A 17871-nucleotide genomic window follows, 5' to 3' on the forward strand; every position below is an offset into this window, starting at 1 on the left:
AAATATCTTGAGGAACGGACGCTTCTTAATGACCGGCAACACAGTTTTCGTAGCAATAGGTACACTGGTGATCTCACCGGACAGTGAAAAAAATCTTAACATCGTTTTGGAGAAAGTAAAATTATTGCAATTGATATTTCAAAGGCATTTGATAAAGTCTGGTGTCTTGCTCTTTTAGAGAAAATGCGTGCTGTTGCTAGTGTCGAATCTCTTCTCCGTTGGATTAGAAATTTTCTTTCAAACCGTTCAATACAAGTTTTTTTTAACGGATTCAAGCCTGAAACCCATAATATGAATGCTGATGTGCCCCAGGGCTCCGTTTTGTCTTCGACCCTTTTCCTCATTTTTATAAATGATCTCCTGTCTGCTACTTCTAATCCAATACATTGTTTCGCTGACGATAGCACTCTCAGCTTTTCAAATTCGTTTCCAGACTCCCAACCCTCCTTGTTGGATGTCGAACTGCAACGGTAAAATATGATAATCTTATTAAATTCCGACCTACACAGCATGTACAATGGGGAATAAAAAACCACTTGGAATTTAATGCTTCGAAAACCCAATACTGTCTTGTATCATCAAAGCGAGAAACACCCTCTTTGCCACTATCCATGAGTGGCACTTGCATCAACAAAACTGAAAATCCCGACATCCTCAGAACGTGCATCAGCAACCACCTTTTGTGGAGCGATCACATACACGATGTCGCCAAAAATGCCGCAAGATGGCTAGGTTTTCTGAGAAGATGCAAGAATTTGTTTCAACGTCTGATCTGGCTACAATTTACAAAACCTATACCTATACGTCCGAAACTTGAACTCTCATCTCTGAGCTGGTGCTCCAGTAACTAATTTAAGCCTCCTGGGCAGTATTCGAAGAAAACCTTTTAAAACGATTGGTGACATTAATATCATCAACTCGTTTACGTCAATTGAACTTCGAAGAAAAGATTCTTGACTCACCCTTTCTTACCGTTATTTTAATGGAGTATGCTCTAGTGAAATAACCAGTTGCATTACTCCCCTTAAACAATTTAACCGTTAAACCCGCACTTCTAGAAGTGTCCACCAGTTTACCCTTGAGCCTAACATCGGACGTACTATGAAGTACTGAGATTCATTTTTAAACTGTACTTCGCGAATGTGGAATGCCTTGCCACGCTTTATTTTTCCCTGTTATTGCAATGTTCAGGAATTCAAAATCAATGCGAAACCTCTTATCCAATGCTTCCTTCTTTTCCTAATACCCTAATGTACACACTGTGTCTTTTTCATATTAAGATATACAAAACCCTTTTAGTGTTCGCTTATAAAAATTTAAAAAAATATCGTTTATAAGTACATTGAAGAACTATATAGCAACCAATTGACACTATTTTATACGAGTTTGCAAGTGACAGTGGATTTCGAAATAATTGCATGTGACAGTCAGCTGACTCAAGAAGTCATAAAATTCTGAAGACCGAGAAACAAATAGAGAAGAACAGTTGAAGTGAATTCGTCGAGAATGGGAAAGAGTTGGATGGAGCTCATCGGTAACCGCATACGATGGCGCGTAGGAGTAGTTGAGGCCCTATGTCCCGCTTGGGATTACCTACACACTTTAAAAGTCTGAGGACCGAATTAAGCATAGTTATATATTATTTTGTTATTTATCTTGTTATGAAAATTGTTTTAAAAAATACTTTAAAATAGTGAATACCTAAGACTTTTATTTTTAAATAAGCTTGATATTAAGTTAAGCTTGGACAATGATATGGATATACATTTTATAGCAAAATAACTCCAAGGCATGTATATTTAATCGATATCTACTTTTTATTGCTTAAACCCAAAAACGAGAATTTTTAATTAAAACACGATATGGGTAACAACTGACAATGTTACAATATTCTACCCCAATAAAATTTTTTTATTCTCTATAACCTTTAACCTCTCTACCCACGATACCCAACTACTTCTACAACATAGCAAGAATAAAAAGTATAGTGTCATTCACCAACCATGCCCAATAACGGTTGCTCTCAAACCACCTGAGGCTAGACAACTAGAAAAGTCACGTCATCCGTTTGGTCTTATGATGGCATTTGTTAGCAACACCAAAGAAAACAATTTTTTAAAATCAAAATGAAAAAAAAACAAAACCCACCCTTTACCTTGTGAAACCCAAACCATTTGAACCAAAATACCTATGTACATAAATGAAACTGGAACAAATGGAGGAGGGAAAAATTAAAAGTTTTTTTTTCAGCCCACCTTTTTTTTACCCTATACCCAGCCTTACCTTGCCATCTCCGCTCAACTGCGACTGGGAGGAATAACATTCTTTTGATGGGAAATTCCTTTCTTTCTCGTCCATGGACGGATATCATACGGCCGGCCAGCGGCGGAGGCGTTATAGCTCTTTTTTTTAGTTTTTAAAAGTCTACAAAAAACCTCAACCTTTGTTGTGATTGTGTCAAAACGCCAACAGGTGAAAGTTAGCCCATAAGTTGACCCTTACGAATAGCTAAACGTCGTCGTGTCGGTTCCTTAGGCCAAAGGTCTCATAGAAGTCAACTTGGGACACACAAGGTTTTCAAACATTTTTTACCTTTTTTTAACTTCCGTTTTACCCATATTCTGTGTACTGTATTTATAGATTATATTGGATCGAAAAGCTTGGAGTTGAATTAGTGTTTATGAGTAATATGCATGCATGCCACTTGCCGACAAATTCCTTGTCCATAGAAAAAGACCAAGTTTTGCTGAAATGTGGTGCTAAATTGTCAATTTTTGTCGTAAGCAGTCTCGACTCCTTGCGACCATGCCGAGTACCTTATTTTCACATTTTAACACATGGAATTGTGGGCGGCTTTGGCTTGAAATATTTTCTTCACAAAATCATTTTATTTTTTTTTTTCAAAGCAAGAAAATCAAGTGAATTATTATGGCTATGGCTACCTGAAATATTTTAGCTTGCGTGCCTTCAATTTTAATTTAAAGCAATGCAAACGTTATGTCGATTATAATTAGCGACATAACCTTGTTATAACATGCATTTAAGGATTTATGAATAGGTAAGGTATGTGTTTTGAGCAAGCAGTTAATATGCAGTCAAGTAGCGCATGTACATAGGTTTAGGTATGGTGGGTACTGGGTGGGTAGCGCAATGAAGTTAAATTTGCATAAAAGCTTTAGCCTTCTTGTGACGCCTTTAAGGAGTGAACATACATGAAAGGCTTGTAATTCCCCAAATGTTTGTGTGTTCAATTATTTTATAATGCATAAAAGAGAATTGTAATTAACTTGTATAGGAAAAGAGGTACCTCGATGTAATACTTATGACGATGAAATTTTTATAGACACGTACTTGTAAAAGGTGACATTTTTATAGACACGTACTTGTAAGAGTCTAACAAAGAATTTGATATTAGGTCTTACGATAAAGTTATGTCACATGTCTTTGTACATAAGAGTATCTTGCTGTTGACGTTTTAAAAAAAATGTTTTTCCAATAAGAATAATTTTGGCGCTACCGACCTGTGTGAACTAGGGCCTTACTCAACAAATTTGATTATCTAGCTCCTCTACTGCACTATCCTGTGGGCGGGGATTCGTAGATTTTCCGGGCAGGAGCATTGGTTTACTTGCACTCTACGAGTAAGTGACCCAGCCATCTCAGTTGTTGAACAGCTCGCCGTTCCATCGTCTCCTCCCCTCCCCTTGTTTACATACGGGACTATAGGTCATCCGAAGAACTATACTTTCTCGAGATGGCATAAGGTACTTTCATCCGCTTTTGTCATAGTACATGCTTCTGCTACGTATAGCAGGACGGGGATAATGAGGGTCTTATATAGCGACACTTAGGTAATTCGAGAGATGACTTTGCTACTCAACTGCTTTCTTAGCCCAAAAAGAAAGAGTAATTCTTCATTTGATCTCAGAGCTGCTGTGGTTTTCGGTGTTCATAGCGGACCCTAGCTAGACAAAGCCCTTAAGTACCTCAAAGTTAAGGCTGTCAATGGTGACATTTTGACGAGACGTCGGTCGTGAGTATTGTAAGTCCTTGCTTGCCTTACTTTGTGTTGGCTTCATTAACCATTAAACACATTTTTTCCACCTCTGTATGAATGCTCACAAAAGCCCCGTTGACATCACGCTCATATATTCTGATTATGTCAATATCATCAACATACCTTAGTTATTGGGCAGACTTTTGAAAGATGGCGCCTCTTGTGTTTACATGAGAGATCTACACTATTCTTTCAAGGACCATGTTAGAAAAATCGCATGACAGCGTATCTATTTGTCTAAGACCTTTTTTGACATCTTGTCTTGCACAAATGGACTACTTTGGCATTGATGCCAAAACTAGATATGGCTCTATATACATAGCTCGTCAATGTAGATGCTCTCATAGGTGGCATTGAAATCGAAGAACAGATGGAGGGCGTCGATGTGATGGTCTCGGGTTTTTTCTAGGTTTTGCCGCAATATTAATATTTCATCGACTGTGGTCTTTTCTGGTCCAAAACAACACTGATAAGGATCTATCAAGTTGTTGACTATAAGATTTACACGTTTACATATTAATGCAGAGAAGATTATGTTAGAGACTTTTAGCAGAAAAGCTTTTGTTAGTCATGTTAAGTAGACTGATTCTTCTATAGTTAGCAATACTGAGGTATGCTTTCTCCCGCGCATACCTTACAGATAAGTTTGTGCATGCTCCTTTCCAAATTATCCCCAGCTGCTTTGAAGAGCATTCAAGCTATCTGCTCCAGCTGCTTTGTTAGACTTCAGCTTAGATATGTCAATCTTAACTTCGCCTTAGTCGGTAAGACGGTATTGTTGGCTCTTGTCGTCTTAATTGGATCATCATGATTGACAGTCTGCTGAATGGTCCTTTCATATCCCTTACATAGACTGTACTTCCACTTCGATTCGAGGTTTATGTACTTGTAAATTTCGTTTCACCTGCTCAGAAAACATCTCATCATCTTATCGTGCTCTCTCTATTTTCTTTTGAGAAGTTAGCATTCCTGTCTCCTCTAATGCTCATCGGAGCACTCATTAGTAGCTCTCGTCGTTCTATGCAGCATTGTCTTGCGTGCTTATTATTTGTCTGCATTTGCCTGCCTCATCAAACCAGAGGCTGCTTGAAACTCACAACGTCAGACAAGGCTTCTCTGTTTGTCATCTTGGCAATGTTGCCACTTATTACCGAAAAATTGTGTTGGCGGCAGAGAACTTCGATAGAGTTCTCTTTCGATTGTAGCCGTTCGACGTTGTATCTTCTTCCAGAATTGTTTTTTTTTGCCTTTGGTCTGGAAACCCAAAGTGCTACCTTGGGTTCAACGATCTAATGGTCCGAGTCGATGTCAGCTCCTCGAAAATTTCGGACATCTATGATTATGAGGAGAAACAAGTACTCGATCAATAGTTTTGGTTGCCAAATTATATACTTTAACGATTTAAACGTCCTGCCACGTCCATATTGAACAGAAAAAACTGCAAGTTCCCAGAAGTAGTAAAAATGTTTGGTCATTTGTAAAAAAAAACATGAGAAATTCTTCATATTTCACGGTTTCTACGATTGTTTCCAAAAACACTTTCTTTATTAGCTCTTTAAAGAAATCTAAACTCTGCTAGGAATTTTCGCCACCAATTCAATGCCGTGCTACCAGAGAGTGTTATGACTTAGTCTGTACTTGAGGGAGTAAATGACTTTATATGAGACCAATTTTCTTCCGTACTCGTACCGTAGCTTAAAGATCTCGAAATTTACAAATCTGCTGGCCTGGATTTGTCTGAAAAATACCTGCTATTGTTCTTCAACGCTGTCCCAACCACTATTTATACTTTTTCATTTATTTGACTCTTCAGGTCTTGCCCTGATCGAATGGGATATTGCGCAGCCCCTAATACATAAGACGTGAATTTGTATACAATTGTAATTATCCATCGAATGAACTTCGTCCGATTTTCCAAGATCATGCAAACGCAGAATGATTTTGAAATTAAGAAAGATCTTGAAGGTCGAAGTCTTTTTGATAGCCGGCTGTACGAATTTTGGTAATCTCATTACTCATCTCACTAAACAATTGACCAAATCCTTACACTGTTTTGGAAAAAGTAAATAAGAACATTTATATTTCCAAAAAGTTATACTCCTATCTCTGGGCCCTTGCCCAAGAAACCTTTTTAAGCCCTTTTAGAACGTATTAAACAGTTCAACATTTATACTCTTATTTCTAGAAATGCCTTCAGTTTACCCTTTGGTCGTACTGTTATGTAAAGATATTAGTTCTTTACCCCGTACTGCGCGAATGTGAAATGCTTTTCCATATTCTGTTTTAACTATTTTATTCATCGCAATGTTAAAGAATTCAAAAGCAATGCACATCGATACCTTAGATTATGGATCAGTAAAACTGTTGGCTAGATGTCTGGTATCAAGAGGTATTTAACGGCCCTCTTCTTAATTCGAGAATAGACCATGTTCGGAATCACTTTGATATACATCAAAACAAGAAGATCTGTATACTGATAACAACAAGAAAACAATATCACCGGTAGATACTTTTTAGACGAAAAATCCTCGTAAATTTTTGTTGAATAAATGAAATGTCCTAGTTCCTTTTAAAATGGGAGTAAGTCAAATTTAAAGTATCATACAGAGTCTGAAAAATTTTGTGTTGTTTCATTAAGAATTTAAGTCACTGGACCTTAAAGGGAAGATATAAAGTATGTTAACCTTATTTCGGTTTTTGATTTAAGTTCCATGTGAATTATGTCTACGGAAGTTGTGTTATCCCACCATTAGACATTACCGACTTTTTTTTCTGCGAGCAATGAATTTGGATGTCAAAATGTTAATGGTGTTATTAAACTTACAATTCTCCTCCTTTCAATAAAATCAATAAAATTATAAAACTTTATATTTAAACACTAAATAACTTACCTGTGTTTCCTTGTCTCTAAATATTTATTGTCAAAATTATTGTGATTCATTTTATGAATGCTTGTCAAAGAGCCGAAAGGATTGTTATGGACATTTGCTGAATGATGTTGGCCATGATGATTAGAATGGGCGATGAGGTCTTCTGAAATTTATAACAAAAAAAAGAAACACACAATAAATACAAACATTTATTATAAATAATTATACAATGGTAGTTATATCTGACTTGACTAAACAACAAATATTAACTTCAAAATTTGCCTTTTCTCTCAGTCTATAAATTTCTGTTTTTCGAGGAAACAGGAAAGTTTAAACATTAAAATCGTGATGATGAAGGTACAACCTAAATAAGTCTAAGTACTTGTTCAAAGTTGGACCACCTGCTGCCACAAAAGTAAACAGTCCAACACAACATAACACTACACCATCCTGCAAAGGATAATGGTTATGAGAAAATTCATTGGATTTCGCCCTCAGAACGTTGATATTTCCAATCGATTGGTTATTTCAATTTGAACATGATGACATCATTATCATGTGTTTTCCTATATAAATAAGTAATAAGGGCAGCAAAATTCTGTTAATGTGTCGGATATAGCTGTGAACCATAGTTAAGTCATGTGTAACGCTACAAAATATATGTACGTATGTACCTTTGTGTGAAAGTACTTAAACTTCTCCTATACGCCTACATGATGTAAATTTGGAAAGTAGGTGTATATAGTTACCTTTTGCTTTAAGGATGTAATTATGTGAAAATCAATACTTGGTATAATTTCTGGCATATATACAAATATGTAGTTTTTCTCTTAATATAAAACATTAAAACACGCATTCAACATTTCTGCACCTAGCTACCTCAATAAAAAAATAAAGTGATATATAAGTGTATTTAATTGAATTAACTTTTAAAATAAACAAATGAACATTGAGTTTTTTTAATTAAATGCAAATAATATGTACATATATCTATAAATACTGGAAATATCGATCTCGTAATGAATTTTATGAAAATTGCTTCCAATTCAATGGAGACTTTTTTTTGTGAGAGAAATGGGATTTTAAGGTTATAATTGTGTTTAATTCTCCTGCAGTGAAATAATGGAAAACCCTTATGTCTGAATTGCAAATAATTTATAAATTAAAGTTAATAAATTGCAGATTTTGAAAGTGTTAAATCTTTAATACGCAAGGGTAGCGCGATAGAAGAATCTTCTGAGGCCTACAGACTACGGAACATTCCTTGAACTAATAAAACCATGCCAAATTTTCAAAAATATGCAGATGACTATTGAAAACTTCAAGTAGAGAAACGCTGAACTTGCTACTGGATTTTTACTTTGCACGATGTCCCCTAACAGTAACTTGCATCAATAAAATTAGTTCAAGTTCCAATGTAACATACCAACAAGGTCTGATCACAAGTGACAAGCTGCAAAGGGCTCTCAACAGCTTCGAACAATCTAAATCTGCAGGAATAGATAGCATAATACCAGCCAAACTATAAAATGTCTCAGACATAATTGTACCAATCCTTAAGTCAATTTTTTCCAGCATTCTTTATTTAGTCAATATTCCCTCAAAATGGAGAGAAATGAAAGTTGTTGTCATACCCACAGTAGAAAAATGCAACCAAGTCAGCCTTAAAGAACCACAACCTATAAGTATATCATCATTCCTTAGAAAGATTTATTGATATTCATTTAAGGGCAAGTATTGATACAAGACTGCTGCCTATGTCTCAACATGACTATTGTAAAGGCAAATTGGTGAAAATGGCGTTCCATACCTTAGTGCAAACAACGAGAGCGCATTTGCAATCAAATGTTCTGGCTTAAAGAAAACGTGATATCAACATCTGATATCAGTATTTTCTCAGATAGTCAGGCCGCTATCAAATCTCTGGACTCTGTCTCTACAAACTCTATAACAGTCCATAATTGTCGATCATCTCTAATGGAGATAGCACAACAGTTTGATGTTCAACTTTGCTGGCTTTCGGGCCGGGCCATATAGGTATTCCAAGAAATTGTAAGGCAGATGAACTTGTTTATCTAATCACTAAAAGTAAACTATTACCAATCCAAGATGCTATCAAGAAGGCAAACCATAGGTCAAGAAAAACATGTGGTCTAAACTTGATTTAAGGCACACAAGGTGCTTGCTGTCTCTAAGCAGATGTCATAACCGGGCACTGTCAAATATTAAAGCAAACTACGCGGGTAGCCGTATTCTCAAATGACGTTTGCAAAAGTGAAATACCTAGGAGAATTCTTCTATAACGATGTAAACGATCTCAATCATATGAAAATAATCAGTCTTTAACGTTTCGTAAGGGACTTATCATTGAGCTAAGAAGAAAGCCTCAAGATTCCGGCCTTAGTGCGTTCTACTCCATCACGGAAAGCCACTATAACCTTGGACGAATGAAGGCTTTATAAATAACAGCTGAATCAAAAGGGGTGCAAAATTTCTTGCACCGGCATCGGAGAAATCTTAAGCAACTAGCAACATCTTTGGCAATGTCGGTGAAATTTAATAAGTTTCCTTGATGCAATCAGGGATAGGTGCAACTGGGTGGGATATGCTTTAAAAACAGGAGACGGCATTGAGTTTTGGAAGCATTCAATTCTACAAAGTTAATAATTCCTCATTGGACAGTACATAAGGTTCCATTGAAGTTCCATATCCGTAGGAGAAGGATGTGAAAATGGAAGCGAATAGCTGGGGTTTCGTCAGCGAAACAGTTTAATGGATCAGAAGTGGCAGATAAGAGACAGTTTATGAACATGAGGAAGAGATTTGGGGACAAGACGAGTTTCAGATTTAAAATCATACAAAACAATTTTATTGAACGTTAAGTTTCTAATCCAAAGAAGAAGAGATTCATCAATACCAGAAGTACGCATTTTCGATAAGAGATCTTGGTGCCAAACTCTATTAAATGCTTTTGAATTATCAAGTGCAATAATCCTTCTTGCTCAAAAACAATTTACAAATACTCATTGGATGTATATACCATCAAATCACCGGTGGACCTATTGCTACCAAAGCCATGCCGGCGATAATTAGGAAGATTTCGATACTCAAGTTAATACTTAAGCTTATAATTACTTAGCCTTTCCATGACCTTGGAAAGAAGCGACGTGAGCGCTATAGACGATAGTTGGAGGGTGAATATAATTCATCTTTTTTAGGGACACGCTAGACAAATGCTGTTTTCCATCTGCACTGAAGGAGACCTGTTAATGATTGTTACGGTAATTTTGCAAAATTTTAGTCGTATTTTGTACAGATTTATTCTATTCAGTCTTTTTATCTGTATAAGTTAACTTGAAAAACTATTTTAGAAGAGACAAACTTTTTAGCTTTGACAATGTTTGGAAGCGATGATATTATTAAAATAAAAACATGGAAAAATGTTCTTCCAAGTAATCTTAAACGACATCTCGAAACTCTAAACTATGGCGAAAAAATTGTGTAACTTTTGTACTATAAACCTTAAATACAAAAAGTACTCCGGGAGTTGAAAGTTTTTGGAAGCCCCTGATGTTGAAAATGTTTAATTTTTTCTATAATAACTTATTGTGTGATAACGAGGGAACGTTATATACGGCGATGACTACCTATTTCCTCTGAGCGCTGTGCGGCATACAGCTCAGAACACGTTATTCTAGAAATTCAGCAAGAACTATTCTAAATCATTGCAACTTTTCCAACCTTAGTTTATTCCCGTACGAATATTAAAACTAATAAAATAAACTTAGGAAGATTTACATTTTGAAAAATATGTTTGAAACATATTTTTTGAAGTTATAATTTAAATTGTGCAAAATAAATAGTAGCAATGTTCAAAAAATATATAAAATTAAATTAATTTTTAAACTCCAAAGCATACGATTTTAAAGTTCTTATAGCCAATCAAAAACTATTTGGCTTCAGGGGATAAGATATATGGTATACATAGTACATTCTATACGGGTAAGTACACTGAACATGAACAATACATGGATTTTGGCCTTTCCAAACTTTGTTCAGTAAACCTTAACGATTTACGAACTATGAACATGAGCACAATAACTGGAAGGACCATAAGCATACACTTTACACAATATATGTAGGTACGATACACATTAAAGGAACTGCATATGGTCCAATTTAAAGTCTGGTCCTTCCTTTCTAAAATAGGAATCGAAATAACTATAGGTAAAATTTTGTATCGTATAGCTTGAAAATATAATCATTAAGGTTCTCCAAAAGGCGGTGTTGGGATGGAGGAAGGAGTGGTTCTTAAAATTTATTTGTAACAACAAGGATGAAATTCAATTAAACAAAGTGCTAGCACATTAATTACCTCTCCAGTTGCTGCCACCCGATGCGATTCTCAGGCTCTTGTCGTATCTATCAACTCCTGGTAGATGGTATTGTTGAGGATGGTGATATTCGTGTTGATAATATTGTTGTTGTAGTTGTTGTTGGTGTTGCTGTTGACTCTTCCGATGGTTATTTTTGCCACTCATCGAATAGACATGATGTGTTCGTACATATTTTTCATCGACCTACATTATATGGCCAATTTGAGAGGGAATCAGTGATTTATTGACAATAACAACAAAAGGAAATATTTGTAAAAAAAAGTAGAAGAATTTCGAACATAAAAATACTAATGAGTTATTGATACCATTTAATATAATTAAAAATCTATTCTCGATGACACCACACCTCAAACGGAAAATATAGAGTTTAGAAATTCCCATACAGCCAAATGTCCCCATAGTTTGTTTTAAGTTAATGATGCACCCACCTAAAATATTTTATGGACTTCTGACAATAAATGTTTGTAAAAACTATCAATTCATTTTCTTTGAACATTTAACTAGACGCAAAAACTGTTTCCTTCTATTCTTATACTATTTCCAAATCATAAATTCACCAGGTTTTTCTTTAGATCAATTCAAATTCAGTCAATATAAAAGTTAATTGAAGTCGAAAGCATTACTGATTCGTAGCTTATATGGAGTCTTCTAAACTCCTACCCGTAGTACCCGTGACATGATGGGTACTGCGTTGGACTTGTCATGCCAGAGGTCTTGGATTCAAACCGTGCCTGTGCCCTTTAAATTTTTTTCACGGGCACTGGCTCTTGCGAGGAATTTACAAACTCCCCAACAGTAATGCTTATCATGAAAAGTGCTCTTTCAAACTAGCCGTTCGGATTCGGCTTGAAACTCTAGGCCTTCTCCATTCCTGTAAACTACTTACTAAAACAAACAAGTGTATTTTTCAATTCAAAATTTAAGCTCATGAAGTTTAAAGTTAAAAATTATTTGAAATTGGCGAAATTAAGAAATCAAACTCTAATCTAATGAAACGTTCTGTATGGTAAATTATTAAAAGTAAGGACTTATAAAAGAAATATTGACGAACAAAATTGCCAGGTAAATGCAATTCTAATAAGATTAAAATGCGCCTATTGCACCGAGGGTCACACCTCAACTGATCCTACTTGTCCAAATTGGACGAAAATTGTTTGCTTTAAAAGAAGAGCTTTCTTCTAGAAACAAAAGAACATCGTTCTCTACAATGACACCTCAGATAAACACTCATCAAATGTATGTACCAAATGTCAACGATTTCCCATCTCTTCAATTTCATTGATTAAACCTAAGCGCCGCCGATTTCTACTCAAGCTAATAAGAACGTTGCTAATCAATAGCAGGCTAAGTAAATTAAATTCTGATCACTTGCCTATAGGCATTAGTACGCAGATGAAACTAAAGGTCTGGCCCTCCAGGTTGGGTGTTGTGCCGTCGGGGTGACTTCCTGACCACGTACAAAATACCTTAGTTGGGAATCACCAACAACCCTCGGATACGGACGGATTTGCTTTTGACAATCCACGCAAAAGAAATAAGGACAACGAACTTTGGATCTGTACGTAGAATATTAGGTCCCCCAACAGACCACGTGCAGCCGAATAATTTGCGGAAGCCCTAAACTGCTGCAAGGCAGATATTACCACCATCCAAGAAGTGGGATTTGATGAACCGGCCAAACGCAAACTAAAAGACTGCGATTTATACTACGTCAACTGCTTCCGAGAAAAAAGACAACATCTATTTGGGTGGATTTTTCGTAGGAACTAGACTCAGGCAAAAAGTCTTGAGTTTCAACAGTGTGAGCGCGCGCATCACGACAATCCGCATCAAGGCTAAATTCCCCAACATAAGCGTATTCGCGTATGCCCCCAACAGAAGAGAAAGATGAAGACGTCAAATAAAAAACAAATACAATTCTTCGAGCTCTTGGACAAGGCTTATGAGCAGTGCCCTGGCTATGCTATGACATTAAAATTATCTTAGGAGATGTTAACGCCAAGCTAGGAAGAGAAGTCATCTTTGGTGGCGTAATCGGGATACAGGCTGCACGACACCACCTTCGATAACGAATTCAGGCTGATCGATTTCTCTGCTGGGCGAGACGTTCTGGTAGTTAGTACGCAGTTCACACATCTCAATATCCACAAGGGGACATGGAAATCTCCTGATCAATCAACTGTCAAAGTGTCAACCAGATTGACCACATTATATACACAGGCATACAAAGCGGCGCCGAACAGAAGAACCAGAGCTGCTCTCGAGCTATACGAGCAGAAGAGGAGAGAGGAACACCGGCTTCTTAGATGGAAAAAAAGAGAGCATGAGAAGCGCGCGATCGAGGAGATAGAGGGATGTCGCAACAGGAATGATATTCGTGTAAAAAAAACCTTCCAAGGGTACCAGCCACGAATCGAAGCATGTAAGGACAAGCAGGGGAACATCGTAATAGAACCGCAGTCTATATTGAAAACATGGATAGAGCACTTCTCAAATTTATAAAGCGGCGATGACGAACCGTCTGCTGAATTATTCAAAGGCGATGACTTGGTATGGAGCAGTAGCATGGTCGATTCTGAACATTGCATATAAAATCCTTTCTAATGTCAACAGCAATTCGTCAACAACGTGATATGTCCTCATGAGTGTGACGTCAGACCAGGGAAGGCCACCATTGATCAAATATTTACGTCAGATCATAGAAAAAAAACTACGAATTTTAAATCGATACATATAGGAAGGAGCTCTACAGAGCAAGAAGAAAAGAATTGGGCAAAACTCAACCGACACAACTAGAGGCATAATCTTCCAAAGGAAAAGATGAAACTCTCATTACGAAAAAAGGGAAGGTTGTTCTTGAAGAGCATTTGAGTTTATTGAAAGAGCTTTATCTGAATACTTAAGACATCTCTCCTTTGATGAAAAAGTTGTTGATAAAGCTGAAGGTGTAGTTATTGGAAGCGATGTAAACACGGGTTCCAAGGGAGATTTAATTCATCGTTTGGAACTAGAGCTATGAAAACCGTTGCAATGGTTCTTATGCCAATTGGATGCAAACGAACTACATTGAGACACTTATGTGAGCATCTAGATAGAACTACGACCGCACCACGTAGTTTTACAAGTATTTTAAGAAATAAGTTGAAAGACCGTGAGAACTTGATAGTAGTGTTATTACAGGCAGTCGGATGTAGCCTTCAGGATATCAACATTGACCAATGGTACTTATTTGAAATTTTTTTAAGCTAAAAGGGGTTTGTAATGAAAGTTTAAAGAAAAGAAAATCTGTTAAAGCCTCTCACTCACGATGGCTAACAACTGGGAATCGAATTTTAAGGCTAAATCTTTCAATTTTTACTCCATCAGAAAATCTACTATTGGCGGTCAATTTCATAATAAAAAACTGTACCCCAATGTGGTTTGAAATAAAAACTCAACGCCAGTCTAAAAACGGTACTCCATACCTTCAAAATACCATTATGTTGACAATGTCTGAAAATGTCTGAAAATTTAAAATTAGTAATTGATGCTGTTATTCAGAGAAACAGCTACTTTGGACATCGGGAAAATATTTAAATTGCAATAATTGTAGACGAAAGAGCTGCAATACGAGTTTTGGCTTTGTAAAGAGTTTAAAAAAGCAAGAGAGCAGCAGAATGGAGTTTACCCAAATTCAGTGCGGTCTTTCGTTGTACCAAAATTCAAATTTAATGATAAGGACTACATTGACCTAATCGAGTGGAATTGGGGTATTTTTTTTTAGTGGTTGTATTCAAGATCCTAAATTGATTAAAACACTTATTTTTCCTTACGGCGTTAAGATTGTAACTGGAGCTTCGGCTGCTGTTTGTTCCTCAATAAGACGTGATGGATTTATAAGAGCAAATATTTTGTTTAACTTGTAGTTTTTGCTGTTCTGAACTTGTTTAAACTTGTTTAATCAGACTGAACAATAAATTATTTATGTTCGAAAAATTAATTTGTATTCTATGTACTTTTTTGGATTCATGAGACTTTTTATTGACCTTGGGGCATTGCAAGATCAGAATTTTTTTTCAAAATGTTTGTTTGCCTGTTATTGTAATATATTGTGACAACTTTTGCTTAGTGCCCGAAAACTGAATTTTAAGAAAACAAAAATCGAGCCAATTTATTATGCACGTTCTTTAAAGTTTTAATATAACTTTTACATGCTTAACTTTTGACTGAAATCCACCCCTTCTCTTTGCATCTAATTATATCGACCATCGTTCTCACAAATATTTCAATTAAGTAAATTGGCGGCTTTTAAATATATGTAGATAAAGATTTAGCCCATTTCTTGGAACTTTCTATCAAATCTGTGCCTCCCGATTCTTTGTTCTTGACCCCAAAATTATTTTTGTATTAAATGTTTTTTTTTTTATGAAATTGATGATTTCCAAGCAAACATCATTATAGCTTCATATATCTTCATTCCATAACGACTCTTCATTTCCTTTCATAAATTTAGCCTAATGACACATTTTGAACACAAAAAAAGAGCAGTGCTACTATAAAATATAAATAATTCAACATTCTTTCAGTGAGGAAAATACTGCTAATGACATCATAAAATTTAATATTCAACGTTATAACTCTTATAACCTAAACTTCTACAATAACCGTTTGTATAACTTTTGACTTTGATTGTAAAAAACAAAAATTCAATTTTCATAAATTCGTTATTGGGCTGGAATTGTTTTTTCGACAACCGCTAAATTAATCAAATCCCCCAAGCATGGAAAATTTCTTCAGTCTTTATACATTCTTTAGGTAGGTATACAAATAAATATATATACATACATATGTAAATTGCCAATATTATTCAAGGATCGCCTTCACTTTTCCAAAGAAAAACCTACACCATATAGCGGCATTATTTACATAAATCATTTTAACAATTTCATTTATTTCACTTTACAAGAGGGAAAAGCTTATGGATAAGGTCGCAAAGCAAATAAATTGACATGCCATTAAATATATCTCGGAATCTTATTTCCATCTTCAAGGTTTTGCATGTAGATTTATGTATGTTAAATAATCATGTTCTCAAGTAGCATTTTTTGAAAAGCTCAAACAAACAAGAAAAATAAAATTAAGATAACAATAACGACAATGACAACGAAGCCAACACTAACTTGAGAACTGTCGAATTTTATTCACATGTTGTTTTTCAAACCATATTCTACCTCAAAATGTTGCACAAATTTTACGATTTAAAGTTCTTTCAGTACACAAGAGAATCTATAGTATTGTAGGTATACCAAAGATGCAACCAAATTTAATGTTATAAGGCTAATTCATAATTTATAGCTACCTACATATTTCCCTTCTGTTCTGATGTTGCTGAAACTGGAATCTGGAATGTGAGTTGGGTAAAGAAGATTGTAGGCTGCAGGATTACCTACGCTACGAGTATCTAAGCCTTTTATGTTGATGGTATGAGAGTTGTGAGGGCCGATTATGGTGAACGAACGTTGTTTATGTAACCGCAGGGATGTGTAGACCCATTTTATAACCAAGCAGATGGTAAAATTGTGAGCATCCAGTGGATAGAGGACCTATACCTAAGGACCTGCTACTTGTTGGGTTATGTTAGAATTATTTGTTTTAAATTTCCTACTCATACTCGTACACTTTAAAAGAGTTGTTAAAAGGACCGCATTTGGTAGAAAGAAAGTTAAAGGCTCCATGATTAATTCTCCATTGGTAATTCTTGAGTTTCTTGTCATGAAAATTGATTCCTAGTTAGGCGTTCGAATTTGGTCTATAAGCTGTAATTTCCCTCCATCTTTGGCATGATAAGAGTTGTAAGCCACTATACCCGTAGGTATGATAGGAAAGGTTATAGTGGTTGTCCGTGATGGAGTAGGACGAACTAATTCCAGTTAAATGGCCCATTGTGACACCACATGAATCTTGAGGCCTTCTTTCAAGCTCAATGAAACTATTTTGAGTTCTCTACGGAACGTGAAGCACTGACAGGATTGAGATCGTAATAGAAGAACTATTCTGTTTTTGAGCTAGACAGGGCATGTACAGTGGAAGTATAGAACTGTTCTGTCCTCTTTGTCATCAAAACAGCTTCTGCAAAAATCATTTAGAATACGCCTTGCCACGTGGCGAGCTTCCCTTTTCGAAAGTGCCCGGTTATGACACCTATTATCGAGCTTATATGCGATCTGCTTAGATATAGTAAGCACCTTGATCGCTTTAAATTTTGTATTGTCCCGATGTTTTTTGTGACATGTCACGTTGCGATGTTATTTCACTTGGTGTTTGTCTTCTTCGTAGTACCCGTAGCGTGATGGTTAGTGCGTTGGATTGTCATGCAAGGGGTCTTGGGTTCATTCCCTGGCTGTCCAACTAACTTTTTTCACGGGTGCTGCCTCTTGCAAAGAATTGACAAATCCTCCAAGAGTAATTCTTGTCATGAAAACTTGCTTTCTCAAATTTGCAGTTCGGATTCGGCATTTAAACTGTAGGTCCTTACATCTCTGACAGTATTACTCGCACACAGGAATGG

At 36.0% G+C, this 17871-nt stretch overlaps 1 protein-coding gene across 2 annotated transcripts in view; it reads right to left on the reverse strand.

Annotated features, from left to right (window-relative positions):
• LOC129938618 (uncharacterized) overlaps window positions 1-17871 on the reverse strand; it is a 215707-nt gene that overhangs the window by 69963 nt on the left and 127873 nt on the right. For both annotated transcript variants that reach the window (XM_056046283.1, XM_056046284.1), the window contains exons 6-7: window positions 11303-11507; window positions 6949-7090 (exon numbers count right to left, since the gene is read on the reverse strand). In XM_056046283.1, coding sequence (XP_055902258.1) covers window positions 6949-7090; window positions 11303-11507 — 347 coding nt within the window. The remainder of the gene's footprint in view (window positions 1-6948; window positions 7091-11302; window positions 11508-17871) is intronic.

This window comes from Eupeodes corollae, chromosome 1 (genome assembly GCF_945859685.1).
Source record: "Eupeodes corollae chromosome 1, idEupCoro1.1, whole genome shotgun sequence".
Taxonomy (NCBI): domain Eukaryota; kingdom Metazoa; phylum Arthropoda; class Insecta; order Diptera; family Syrphidae; genus Eupeodes; species Eupeodes corollae.